The 14,244-nt window shown below is 41.2% G+C and overlaps 1 protein-coding gene and 1 long non-coding RNA gene across 2 annotated transcripts; one reads left to right on the top strand and one right to left on the bottom strand.

Annotated features, from left to right (window-relative positions):
- Positions 1 to 622: 622 nt before the first annotated feature.
- On the top strand, positions 623 to 14,145 carry shrprbck1r (sharpin and rbck1 related). The gene is made up of 14 exons (XM_030397717.1): positions 623 to 1,331; positions 2,887 to 3,061; positions 6,028 to 6,105; positions 6,359 to 6,500; positions 6,606 to 6,696; positions 6,824 to 7,145; positions 8,452 to 8,552; positions 8,687 to 8,857; positions 11,024 to 11,184; positions 11,414 to 11,525; positions 11,689 to 11,868; positions 12,041 to 12,139; positions 12,489 to 12,632; positions 12,780 to 14,145. Exons 1-14 carry the CDS (start codon positions 1,050 to 1,052, stop codon positions 12,858 to 12,860), a joined length of 2,139 nt encoding a protein of 712 aa, XP_030253577.1. The 5' UTR covers positions 623 to 1,049; the 3' UTR covers positions 12,861 to 14,145.
- LOC115569686 (uncharacterized) lies at positions 9,097 to 11,488 on the bottom strand. The gene is made up of 2 exons (XR_003981602.1): positions 11,356 to 11,488; positions 9,097 to 11,178 (listed from the first exon to the last, which is right to left on the bottom strand). It is a non-coding gene; the product is annotated as an uncharacterized LOC115569686 (long non-coding RNA).
- Positions 14,146 to 14,244: the final 99 nt, after the last annotated feature.

Below are 14,244 nucleotides of genomic sequence, written 5' to 3'. Positions count from 1 at the left end.
ATATGCACTAGTAACTAAAGTTATTAGATAAAAGTGGTAAAAGCACAATATTTCTCTCCAAAATGTAGTGGTGTGGTAAGCAAAGTACAAGGACCTCAAAATTGTACAGTACTGTAGCAAATGTACTTAGTTACATTCCATCATTGTATATATGTATATATACATATATATAGTGATGGAATGTAACATCTGTACATATGCATGTTGCGATCATTTTAATTGCTTTATATTTTTCTATTTTAGCCGATTGAATGCCTTGTCAAATGTTGTAAAGAAAAAATGAATATGTCAAGAACAGATGTATTCATCAAAATTATTCTGAAGAAAAGGAGAAGATACACAGCTGGCCTAGATCTTTATGTATTTGGGATGCTTTGCTGCCCCTTTGTGGTAAAATATGTGCACACACACACACACACACACACACGTACTGTAGATAATATCAAATGACCAAATGGCAGACACTTGTTTAAAATACTCCTCTGAGATACCTAAAATTTAAAGGTTATCAAAAAGCCAGCTAACATGCTAACCAAGCTAAGTATTAATATATAATTTAAAGCAGCAGCCACCTTCATGTATATTACAACAGCATACGTCACCCCACAAGCGACGCATGCGCAGCACGAAGTGAAAGCATACGCAATCAACAACACACTCAGCGTCACCAGAATCAAACTATTGTCAACAACCTTGTTGTCAGAAAGCTATGGGACATCCAGAAGAATATTATTATCGCTCGGCAGCCGAACGGAAACACTAAATCTGCCTGAAAACCCTGGCTGGAACGACGCTGTGGCGACAACGGAAGAAGAGAGAAGTGAAACCTCAACACTTTTTTGGAAACGGCTCCAAACAGTAGTCAGACTGTACGCACTTGCTTCCTGTTGTCAGTGTGGCTATTGAAAAACAAGCGGCGAGGTAACGATGTGAGAAATATCGTCAGAAGGACACTTAAAGCAAAGGTGACAGCGTGGGACAGGAGGTGAACGACAACCCGGGGCAGCCGTGTGTCAGTGTGTTGATTTCTACATGAGTCTGTCGGCAGGATGTCGCTGAGTTCAGGCGGTTGGACCTCTGGCTTCACACCGGACCAGTCCGCCGCCGCCGCCGCCGCCCTGCCCAATCACTATGGGGCCTCGCAGTCACAACTCGGCTGCCAGACCGTCCTCATGTCGGTTCGGGTGTCGGTTTGCCATTCTGGCATTCGGCCGCTGTGTCTTCCGGGAGCAGGTGATGAGTCACTCCGCCTGCAGCTCAGCATGGACCCGGGGAAATCCGGGGAATTCCGGCTGTCGCTGCAGGACAGCAGCGGGACTGGCCGGAGTGTGGTGAGTTCACGACACAGCGGTGGTGTTGTTGGGCTTGTTGTCATGTGTGTTGTACACTCTCCATGCTGGATATCTCAGTACTCAGTGTAAAGATTTAATGTGGGGGGATGTATTTTTAATGGGGACAACTTAGAGCAATGTTTCCCAAACTTAATGGCTTATTGTCAGGGCCACATTAAAGGGTAACTCCACCAATTTCACATGTTTAAAGTGTGTTTACAGGTTTTGGGGAGCACAACTGCATATGCTAAAAAAGTAGTATCAAGCTTTTTGTGGCTCCAGAGGAGGCTACATGTAATCTGCTATCCTGATTGCCTCCAGTGATGTCACTGAGTGGCTAAGTTGCATTATGGGTAATGTAGGTGCCAATTTTGATGAGCAGTCCACTGGTCTAGCATTGCAAGACAATAATACTGCTGGACTCATTGTTTGAAAACAAATGAACAAAACTGATATAGCGAAAGCAAAGATATCACATTTCATTCCACACGTTCTATTTACTTTTCAAAAAACCTGCTGCCTACATTACCCACAGTGCAACTTAGCCGCTGATTGACATCACCGGAGGCAATGTAAACAGACCTGTAAACACACTTTAATGTGTAAAATGAGGCTCACTTTATGTGAATTGTTTTGTGACCTGTAACCTTTAATCATACCTGTGCTTGACTATTTTTTGTAGGGATGCACAACACATAATAGAGGTATTTGATATGCCTCTATATGACAGTGCTTTAAGATTGTGTTACAATGCTCTTTTTGGTGTATATTATATTTACTAACACAGAACAACCTCAAACACTATGGCATGAATACAGAGACTTTTGGCCCTGTGTGAGGTTGAGGACCAGGGAGCAGTAGCCCACTTTGCCCCGTTGGTATATTTAGCATTGCTTGTAATACGAAGCAATGTCTGTGCATGACCTTTCATTACAAGTTGTAAATAAAGGTGTATTCAAATCTTTTTTTTGCAGGGCTGAAGAGATAAAATTGACAAGTGTTTCCCAAGAAAGAACTAAATACAAAACCTAATATGAATTTTTAATCAAAAAGAAGGACAATATCTTGAAAAGAAGTGAACTGTATATTATGCACATCTGAGAGTAAGAAAAATATAGCGCTTAAAGATGGATGATTTAATGTTCCATTACATTGTCAATTGGCTTGTTTTCCTCTGAAACCTTGAAAAAATGTCCTCATCTGCAATGACATGTTGGCTCTCTAGTCTACAATGTGTGGCTCTTCTTCTTCTTCTTCTTCTTTTTCTTCTTCTTCTTCTTCTTCTTTATTGGTGGATCACAGTTTGTAAATACTGTGCTTATTAAGTCAATGGAAGAAATTTGGCTCTATATTATTGTCTCTACTTACCAGCTAATATTTCACCAATACCAGTAAACAGGCAATAATATACATTACCCAACACAAGCCCAATAATTGATCAGTACTATCAGTATTAATATTGTGCATCTCTAAAATCAAATGCATACAAATCTGAAAACTTTGCTGTTTTAATCGTCATGGCACCACTCAGATTTCTTTCTTTCTCTTTTCCCAGACCATCGCTGAGTTTGATTTGGGGACGGTGAACTATGAGGTGAAGTCACCAAAGTGCCACGAGCTGAGCTTAGTGGCACCACCGCATGATCGCATCAGCTTTAACTTCCGCTGCGAGACGGAGGCCCAGGAGTGGGCTACTGTGGTGATGTCTTCATTAAGAGAAGCACAGAGAGGTCAGTCTTCCTCGCAGCCAAGTACTCGCTGTTCTATTAGATAACAACCACAGCAAAAAGACGAAGAAAATTGTACTTTGTAACAGACTCTTGTCTGTTGTGTATTCTCAGTTTGTGGAATTTGTTTGCCCTGTAGTGAACTTAGTTTGTGCTAATTGAGCTTAGCGTATCAGATTGTTCATGCAAATAAAAGAGCTTTTCATTGTTGTGCTCGATGCTTGTTACTGATGTCAGCCTCAACTACTGTAACTGAGCTTCATATTTTGGCTTCAGGGGGAATTTCAGTAGTTTTGGTTTTTCATACTTATTGTAGAAAAAGATAAAAACTGGTTTTAATAAACCATTACCATTTTGGGCTAATGTTATATTGGTATTTGTACAAAACTTTTGCAGATAAGAACTATGCACGACTATAAGTTAGCAGCTGTGAGTATAACACAAACTCAGCCCCATATCTTTCAACTAACAGTAAAGTAACGCTGGCATAAGAAAATCTTTCGAAGAAGAGAGGTCAGAAATAGAGCTAGGACGTGCATAAAGGGATACTTCAGGAACATGTAAAAGAAAGATTAGTCCGGGCTGCTTCAGAGATCATGCTTCCAGGCCTAATTTTCCATACAAGAGGCTGAATTGTGTTTTTTTTTTTCTTGGACTGACTTGCTTGCATGGCTTACAAACCAAAACGTTTTTGGAATCAGTCTTGGAGGTACTGGTGTAACAGACAAATTATCCCTGTGGCAGCAAACACAGAAGCTATTTTGTCAACGGATCTCATTTTAACATATAAATGGATTATGGAGCTACAGTTCCTGTAGAACTGGTGTAACCTAAATGTACTACTGCTCTGCTTCCTTCATGATTATGCATAATAAATGAGCTAGCTGTGCTCACTGTGTCATTCTGATGACAAATACACATCCCAGATCAGAGGGAAAAATTCACCTTGTTCCCTATTGTGCTGTCTGTTTTACTAAAGGTATCTACTAGAGATGTAACGGTATGAACATTTCACAGCTCGGTAATAGTGCCCAAATTTATCATGATTATTGGTATACAGCTGTATTTTATAAACGTCTTCAAAATGTTGAAAAAACACTGATACATTTAAAGGATTTCACCAAGATTTATATTTAAATAGATTTATAATCGTCCAAAATCCAAAACAAACCTTAAATACAGTAAATAAAAGATGTATCAAAACTATGCAACATTAACAATAAACACAGTAACATTTATCAAAAGGTCATGTCTATGTTTATGTCAGACAAAAATGTACCATGCAGTCCCAGAAACAATGGCACTTTCTCAGCTTAACTATGGTTGCACTATTGTATATCTAAACAAATCGTGTGCCTTTGTTTACATTTCAATTCGAACTAGAAGTTCCTAGAGGTAAGATTTATAATTTAAGGTGACTTTTTTAAATAAAAAAATTATTAACAGGTACTCTAATTAATTATTTGTTTATTACTACTTATTACTGAATCGATATCGAAGCATTTAAATCAATATTGAATCAAACCGATATTGAATCGAATTGCGAGCTAAAGAATCGAAATCGAATCGAATTGTGAGCTTCTTAACAATACCCAGCCCTACTGTGCAACATTAACAATAATCACAGTAAAAATTGTGATCAAATGTGATGAGGGTGCATAAGCAGCCTGTTTTTGAAATGTGTCCTTTAACGTCTGCGTTACAGAGGTAGAATGAGATGTACTGGCAGTCGCACTTGATTGGCCAGCAGACTCTCTCTGTGAAAAATATGAATAGAACATGTCATTGTTAATTATTACTGTCATTGTTACTTGATACTAAGGGTGCAACCAACAGATCACAAAACTCACAATTTAGATCATATCACTTTTATGAGATACAGGTTGGATAATTTTTTAGATCAAAACAAAAAGGATTATTGTTACATGAATTATGAATACTCTATTTTGGCTCTTATCTCTATCTAGACACTTGTTATATTCACCATTTTATATTATTTTTTTATATATAGTGGATTCTACAAATAATCCACAAGTATTATATATTTCTGATATTACTTATATATATTGGCTGTCTGTCTCTCTGTCTGCTTGCTCGTCTCTGTCAGTGGACTCGGTCAATCTGATTGGTCAGATGGCTGCTGAGCCACAGGTAGACGCTGCTCCAGTGAACGGAGCTGAGATGAAAGTCAGTCATCTCAGTCAGTTTGCGTTCACTAACTCAGTCCACCCAGTACGTGTTTGTCTCAGATCCTCCTCACTGCAGCTCTGCCTCAATGTTTGGCGGTTCAGATAAGGTGCCAAAACACGGATCAACTTCGTTCACTTATTCCACTATCTGGTCAGTTTACATTAGTGACAACAGCAAATTAGACAGAGAAAACTCAGCATACACATACATCATGCACCTGTGCTTAAGATTAGCTTACCTTGCATTTGCTAAACAGTTGAGGGTGATGGTCACGCAAATGAGTAAGTAAATTGGATGTGTTGCCACCCCTCGCAACAACTTTCTTCTTGCAGCTCCTGCAGATAGGGCTGCCATCCTCGACCAGCTGTCCTTGAGCATTCTTATAATCACCAAATTATGCCCAGACTTCAGATTTGGAAATTCCTTGAGGGCCGCCACTATCACGACCTCCCTCTGCCATGTCTTCTTCACTACATAACAAGCGCACATTACACACTGCGCATGCGTAGGGAGACTTGGATAAAGTATGTTGTGAGTTTTCCACACCGTAGTTATCGACTGCGGCGGTTACCATGGTGACTAAACCTTCACCATCAGGAATTTCACCGTGGTTTACCTTGACACCGGTACATGGCTACATCATGTAACACTTTTAAATTTGGATTTGGATTTCAGTTTACAGGAAGAGCGAGCGAAATTAGAAGTTGAAGGTTTCTTGTTGCGGGTTTTCTACTAGTTTTAATGCTTTTTTTCTGGTTTTCAACCTTTCTCATTGGCAGTGGCCCCGCAGGAAAATGGCCAACAGCGCCCCCTGGATGAACTCAACCAACAGAACACAATGGCTTTGCAACGAACAGGTGTGTACACTGAACGTCTCCCTGCCAATATATAAAATATGATCTGATATTGTTCGAAGATGTGATGTAACTAATTCCCCCATCCTTCGCTCATTTTATCCCTTCATTGAACCATTACTGGCCCACTAGTGGCTGTTTAGAGGTATGGCAACATCCTCTGCACATACTTTGCTCATATGTTCACCTGTGTGGGCCTGTTTGTGTATCTCTTTGCGCGTGTGTGTGTGTACTGTATGTGTGTATCCATCCGTAGAGGAAACCTGCATGGAGCTGACCCGCGCCATAGAAGCAGGTGACATGCAGGCTGCCTCTGTCTTTGCTGCCACGCTCGCCCGACAACACGCCGCACTCAAGATTCAGCCCTCTACCAGAGACTATGAAGACACTGAAATCACGTAGGAGCATCATTATTTACTTTTAACATTTTAAAAATATGACTGGTGGTCAATAATTGATACAAACTATGTGGCTAACAGCTGCTGTTTTATTCTGTCTGACAGCTTGGCTGTTGTTGTTGAGGATTCTTCGTCATCCTGCTGCGTCACTGTGAAAGTTTTACCACATATGACTACTGCAGCCCTGAAACAGCAGGTTAGTCTGAAGAATGCTTCTCCTCTTCGTTTGTCTTCAATGGAATCAAGATAGGTCAGTTTTTGTAATTTAACCCAAAATCACAAATCTCCTATGCCTTTTTTCCTTTGGTTTTCTACCACCTCAGATGTTTCTTGAGTATGGCTTTCACCCACGAGTGCAGCGCTGGGTGATCGGCCAGTGTCTATGCCACGACCAGCGTTCTCTGGCCTCGTATGGGGTTCATCAGAATGGCGACACGGCCTTCTTGTACCTCCTGTCAGCCCGTCATTCTCGCTTGACCCTCCAAGTCCTCCAGCAGGACCAGGAGAGTGCCCTCCTTCTCAGTCATCCATCTCTGTCACTCACCACCCCTCCCCTCCCTGCTACCTCCGCAAATGGCCCCTCATCTCTGGACAGGAGGCCCTGCACCACCCTACCTCCTAGACTCCATACCAGCAGCAATACTGGTGAGTGAGGGTACTAACGTGTAGGTTGTCAGATTAGATTTGCTTTAACTTCTCAATTTCATAGAGCACATACCATTATTTAGTGCTTTATACTAAACACAGTAAAGGATTGTTACATTTGGTGCCCAAAAATTAGTAATACCAGTCGAAAAACCCACTGGTTTGAAATGGCTACCATCTCAGGATCTCCGGTGTATAGGGATAACGGCGTCTGCTGTGAAATGAGGAATCTTTCTTTACAGATAAAAGCATGTAAGAGCATCTGTGATCGCAGTTTGATTGTTTTTCTTCTATTTTATCACCATGTTATCATGGAATACTGTGTTTTTGACTACATGTGTACAGAAATGCATCTAGGGATTAACATAGTGTTTTTTGGAGTTTAATGCGCTACCGAAACTCTTAACACTGTATCATTGCACTGGCATGCCTATACACTTTTATTGAGGAGTTTGCCTATTTGCTTAGCTGTGTAAAGTTTTGTGGAGGGAGCCAGATGGCCCACATGCAGCTGAGTTTTAACAGTGCTTGACTAAGCGTACAGAAGCAGTTGTAGTTGTGGGAAGTAGAAATCGTTAACTTCTGCCAGTTGACCTATTTAGAGCAGTTACACATCACCAAGCAAAAGCAGTGCTTTGCAATCAACTGTAGGAAAAATCAGCAACAGTATCAAAAGATATCAGCACTGCAAACATGTTGAATTATTTTGGCATGACTTTATAACATCAACGTCCTTTTAGTTCTGTCAAAAATAGTTTAATTCTGGCGCGCAAGTGGTCGAGTGGTTAGAGCGCATGCCATAAATGCGGCCGACCCCGGTTCGATTCCGGCCGGAGGTCCTTTGCTGCATGTCACATCCCCCTCTCTCTCCCATATTTCCTATCTGCCTACTGCATAATAAAGGCGTCTATGCCAAAAAATCTTTAAAAAGTTGAATTCTACCAAAACTGAATGTAAAATCACCGCCTCAAGCTAGACATCATTTCCAGTTCTAGATTAATATTCTGACCGGACACACAAGAATTTAACAATAAACAAAGGAATGGATAAAGTAAGAATAAACCCATTTGAAATATGTGTAATAAAATTAAACTTTAATCGAATAAAGAAAATAAAGACAAAGGAGGTCCATAGAACAGACTTGGGAAACTTCTAACAAAGGACTATTTTTGGGAGGGTTTGCACTTTTATATGGCATATTTATCAAGGGTTACACATGTACAGACACAAAGGCATTCACACATAAGCTTATTGGGTGCACATATTTACTTGCAGGTGTTTATTTATTTCCCCTTGAATGTTTCAGGTGGGTCAGAGAGAGGAAACATCAGTGAGATCAGAGATCTCATCAACCTTGAGATGCCTCAACTCAATGAAGCAATGAGCCCCAGCACAGCCTCCACACAGGTAACAGACATCAGCTGTGGTGATTTTTTATATTCACACGCTGTTAGAAAAAGTATATGTTCTGATGATAGACATAATGAAAAGGATTAATCTCAACTGAAAGCAGAGACTAAAAGCACCACTCTGTGCCGTAGGGTTGGTCGTGCCCTTCTTGCACTTACATAAACAAACCCACACGGCCGGGCTGTGAGATCTGCAGCACAAACCGGCCTGAGAACTATGTCATCCCAGGAGGGTACCGACCTGACGCACTGGAACTCCGACGAATCCAGCAGGAGAAGGAGGCTATCAGACAGTATCAGCAGGTATAAAAAAGCACACTCACAGCTGTACCCCTGAGCATACCATGCACCTACAGTCTTACATCTACAATCATACACATAAAAACATTTTTCGGCATACTGCTCAAAAATATGCAAGACAACACTCCAAATTTTTGAAAAAAAAAACTTAGGAGAGGGTAACATGAAATTGATTTCAAGTTGAGATTTGAATTCAAAATTACAGGCTCTCTCAGGTTGACTCTCTTCTCTTTTGTCTCTTGTTTTTTTTTTTTTTTTGTTTTTGAAGGAGAAAGGGAGAAGAGAGGTGCTGAGGAGTGCTGTGGCTCAAAACAACTCACTCCTGTATAACCTGGACCAGGACAACTGAACACATACAGACACAGACATACATGTTTATTTATGGTTCATTCACCGACAGTTTGAACAGACACTCAGTTTTAGATCAAGTAAATCATCGAACACAAACTCTGTATGCACTTCTATATGCTTGAATTGAAAGTGTGTAGTTCAGTTGTGTCTTCCCTGAAGTTGAATGTTATTTAAAGAGTTCATTTCAGATGCACTTATTCCACTGAAGGCTATTTAAGCCTTATGTAAGCCTATTATGGCTAGATAAGCAATAAAGGTGGTGGCTGGCTCCAGTGTTTTGCACGTTCACGAGACTGTAGAGAAACTCCGTATGAACAGTTGACTTATATTTTACACAGAAAATGTGCCAACTCTTTTCCCTTGAAAAGGAGAAACTCTGATACTTAACTTTTTTGTTTTCTAATGTCACGAAAACATAACAAACAGACATGAAAGTTGAGCATGGGGCCTGTATCGCAAAGTGAGTACAAATTGGTGAGGCACTCCTGAGGTTTCCTGGCTTCACTGAGGCTAACATTGTCCGCCTGGTGTCATGAAGCAGGTTATCAGCTGGTTCTGTTAACTGTGGGCTTTTCATATCCAAGAACAAGTGTGTTCATCTGGAAGAGCCGGAGTTGTTGATTACAAGTAATGTTGTCCAAAACATGAAGGAAATACTACATGAAATGAGAAAATTGGTGATAATGGCTGGAAAAAATTCAGTTACAGTGACAGCAGAAAGCGATGAAATGAAATCTAAACATGATGATGTAGTGTAGGAGAAGAAGATGCAGAAATGCCAGGAAAAAAAGTGCAAGAATTATTATATATGTCAGTATTAGGCAAGTTTTTTATGCTTTTTCTGTGGAGTCTGATATGTTAGTTAGCCGATATTATCAGCAGATGTTGGTATTGGCGTATATGTCGTCTGATATGCGGCAATATGAAACCTAATTTATTTTAAAAGGTGCTCAGTTTTATTTATAATAGTTGAATTCCTACCCTGCCTTCATTTGATTAACACATTTGAGAGATCATTGCAAAAAATGTCCGTATATCAGCCAATGTATCACTGCTGGAGTAGAGGGTTGAGTGGAGAGGAGCGGGAAGGTAGTAAGTCCTGTAGAGGTTGAAATAATCTGCACAATAAAATGCAGCTAGAATCATCATTGTGTGGTTATTAAGAGTGGTAATTTGTTACGGTTTTGAAACCAGAGTTGACATATGAAAAACCTGCATCTCCAGAACTATTCAACTGATCTGTAAGAAAATCTCCAAGTCTTTATTATTTAACAATTTTCCATCATGATAGCAGAAAACCTGAGTGAAGCCTTAAGATAGCCGGCTATACCACTAATCTTGTTTCCTGGTATAAGCCCCATGGCCATATAAACTGGTCCAACTCTAGTGAGCAGGTGAATTTCGATTGATTTTCATTATGATGGTCACTGTTTGGCGTTAAGTGCCTTTTTTAATGAAGTCCCAAAGAGCAGAGGTCACCACAAATTGAATGTATTAGCCTGATTGTTGATTTTTGCACTGTTAATTACATACACTCTGTGAAACAGATCAAAATAAAACGTTTTTAAACAGAGTGTGTTTGCATGTGTGTCTGTGTGAGGCTGAAAATGGTAAACTTAGGTTATCTTATCAGTGTCGACCACAAGTAGCAAGTTATTATCTATATTGGCTATAATGTGCACCCCTAAACTCCCTAAAAGCACCATTTTTACAATCTATGCATTACCAATCTCGCTGTGTCCCTGTCACAAAAACTGAAGGGTAATGGTTTACGGAATATTCCTTTAACACTTCAAACAACAACACCCCTTGTGTCAGGCAAGGGAGGCGGAGCGCCGGGAGAATTTTGCCCGTCTGGTGATGATGGACAGCCAGGACGTGCTGCCTAACCCCGAGCCTGTGGACTGTAGGATCTGCTACATGGACCTGCAGCCTGGAGAGGGGGTCCTGCTGAGGGAGTGCCTCCACTGCTTCTGCAGGTAGGATTCAGGAGACGGCGGGGGAAAAAGTGGAGAGAAGATGTATCATAATTGGTGGAAAGGTGCTGGGAAATGGGGGGGGGGGGGGGGGAGGAGAAGCAGGTAAAGAGGGGCTTCAGCCCTTCTTTGGATAGGATTAGAAATGTGTTTCTTTGAGCTTGATTGAATCACCTGTATGTTATCTCATGATTCAGTGTCTGCATGTTTGTGTGTTTGCCTGCCCGCCCAGAGAGTGCTTGCGTTCGGTCATCATGCTGAGTGAGGAGCCGGAGGTGTCCTGTCCCTACAGAGATGACACGTATTCCTGTGACCGCTCCCTGCAGGAGAGGGAGATTAGAGCTGTGAGTCACGCCAGTAAATACAGTATTTGATATGTAGATAAATGGATTACCTTCAGCTGAATCAGCTAACATGAAGCAACATTTGTCCAAGATTATAACCTGTTAGTAAAACCAAAAGTGGTCAATTAGTCCGCCATAATTTCTCTCTCCATCTCCTGTACAGTTGGTGCCAGCAGAAGAGTATGAGCGCTGGCTGCAAAGAGGCCTGTCAGTGGCCGAGTCTCGATGTGAGGGCAGCTACCACTGTGCCACACCAGACTGTCTGGGCTGGTGTGTGTACGAGGACACGGTCAATGTCTTCCACTGCCCCGTCTGCAGGAAACACAACTGCCTGATTTGCAAGGTATGACGTTTAGATAATGTAAAACTCTTGACACACACCCATCATACAAATAGGGGGGGTAGAGACTGTGCCATGCACTAATGAATTAGTCAGAGTTCATTCATGAAAACACGTGAGTCTCCACGTGTGATGTTGTTAATTAAGTCAGAAACACAGTGTCTTTTCTCCTCAGTCTATCCACGAGGGAATGAACTGTAAGCAATACCAGGATGATCTGGCAGCCCGCGCTATAAATGACTCTGCTGCCAGGAGGACGACGCAACTCCTCAAGGTGATCTGCGGTATTATTTATTTTCATTGTCAATTAATTTTGATGATTATTTTCTCGATTAATTGATCAGTTGTTAGATCTACAAAAGTCAAAGCCCAAGTTGATGTCCACAACCCAAAGATGTTTAGTTTACTGTGATTGAGGAGTGATGTATCCATGACATATTTATAAATTCAAGAAGCTGGAATGGACGATTAAATAATGGAGCAGATGAGCAAAATAGCTGGTGTTTGATATAGATCGTTCGTTGCAGCTCTACTGTTACATGTACAGTATCAGCAGAACTGTCCCGTCTTCTTTCCTCTTGAAAGTCTGTTCTCCATCTCACACCAATGTCTTTCACACACAGACTCTTGTGCAGTCGGGAGAGGCAATGCACTGCCCCCAGTGTGGCATCATTGTGCAGAAGAGGGATGGATGTGATTGGCTGCGCTGCACCGTCTGTCACACTGAGATCTGCTGGGTGACCAGAGGACCCCGCTGGGGGCCCGGGGTAAGAAATCCTTCCTTTGTTTCCTCGTGTCTCTCCCAATGTACCTACCAGATCCTGAACACCCTCAGGTTTTTTTTTTTGAAGAAAAGCTCTTTATTTGCAACATAACTCAAATGTTTGCTAACTCTTATTCTGACCCTTTCCAAGGGACCTGGTGACACCAGTGGAGGATGTCGCTGCAACGTCAATAATCAGAAATGCCACCCTAAATGCCAAAACTGCCACTGAGAAGCTCAAGAGTGGTCGGATTGTAGAAGGGAACGAAAGACTAAACTAACTTGAAACTGTTCGCTCAAATAGGGAAATGAGGGGGAACTATATTTAAGCCAAAACTGACTGCACAGGATTGTAACGTACGATGCATCCTTCTTGTCACAGACATTCTCAATTTTCTCTCAGCAATCACAATAACAGAAACTATATGTTGACATTTAGCTCTGCCTCAGGCTGTGTGAGTTTTCTAAGAAGGCAGTGTTCAGCATGGATTAAATGATCGCGTCTGAATGTTACGATGAGAGGAGAAAGTATGCAGGGAGAGAGTGTTAACTCTTATTGCATGTGGTGCTTTTTTTATATATATATATATAACTGCGCCCCAGAATGTAGCAATACAGGTGTGTTGTGTTTCTGTTTTGGTAGTTACATCCCAGGATGCATTGCATTAAACTGAAGAGGCCTTATTCTTGTGCACAAAAGCTGTACCGGGTGTTTATGGAGACGTTTTCTGGGGAACGTGACAAAATTGTTGTGTCCTTGATATGCAATTTTTCTGCATAGAGATAGAACAAACTAGTGTATAGCTATGGAAGATTATATATTTTTTTGTGTCGGTGTGAAAGTTGGACTGCATGTGCACCGTGTCGCCAAAGAGGTTTGAAATGTGTGTGGTTGGTGAGTGGAAGCAGGCTGTTTACATGAGTTAGTCTCTCACGTGCTTCTGGATCTGACAGCAGTGGGTACAGAGGTCACTGTGGTGCTGCTGACCAGCTGAGTGATGCATGATGACATTGTCGATTCAAAGCACAGTGTACTGATTGATTGTGACAGGTCAATCACAATACTTGAACGGGTTCTGTAAGAGAAGGCACATAAACACATAAGCTCATATTTCTGTGAAGGAGCTCAAATATGATAGGGTGCATAAGGTGATATCAGCCAGCATACTTAATACTATTTCCCAGTTATGTGAAGAGTTCGTATCCACGGTAACCCTTGGAGTATTTTGTAATTCATCACTGCATGAATTTGTTTATTCTAAACACATTAATGTGATTTAATAATGTATCTTGCATGACCTTGCCAAGGATAAGCAACTAGCCTCACCAACTGCACTCTCTGTTACCCAGAATGAGAATAAAGAAAAAAGATTAACTCCACATAAAGTTGACTACACTACTGCCAGCCACTGACAAGCCACGAACAAGTCTTCACTGTTAATTGTGTTCAAACATCAGCTCTGTGTTGCTGATGCACTGCTGTGCCTTAACTTTCAAATAAATACTCTTTAAACACATTCTTCCCTGCGTGTTTTCTCATGTGTTATTGAATGTTAAATCAACGCCAGCAAGCTAAGTAACACACTGGCTAAACTTTAACATATGCACACAAAAGT

This window comes from Sparus aurata, chromosome 19 (genome assembly GCF_900880675.1).
Source record: "Sparus aurata chromosome 19, fSpaAur1.1, whole genome shotgun sequence".
NCBI lineage: Eukaryota > Metazoa > Chordata > Actinopteri > Spariformes > Sparidae > Sparus > Sparus aurata.
This window is presented reverse-complemented; position numbering and strand designations above follow the sequence as displayed.

Excerpts from the sequence above, each read along its gene's own strand:
- shrprbck1r (XM_030397717.1), top strand. The coding sequence starts at position 1,050 with ATGTCGCTGAGTTCAGGCGGTTGGACCTCTGGCTTCACACCGGACCAG. Across the intron at positions 1,332-2,886 it reads GCGGGACTGGCCGGAGTGTG|ACCATCGCTGAGTTTGATTT; the intron begins GTGAGTTCACGA and ends CTCTTTTCCCAG. Across the intron at positions 6,697-6,823 it reads CTGCAGCCCTGAAACAGCAG|ATGTTTCTTGAGTATGGCTT; the intron begins GTTAGTCTGAAG and ends CTACCACCTCAG.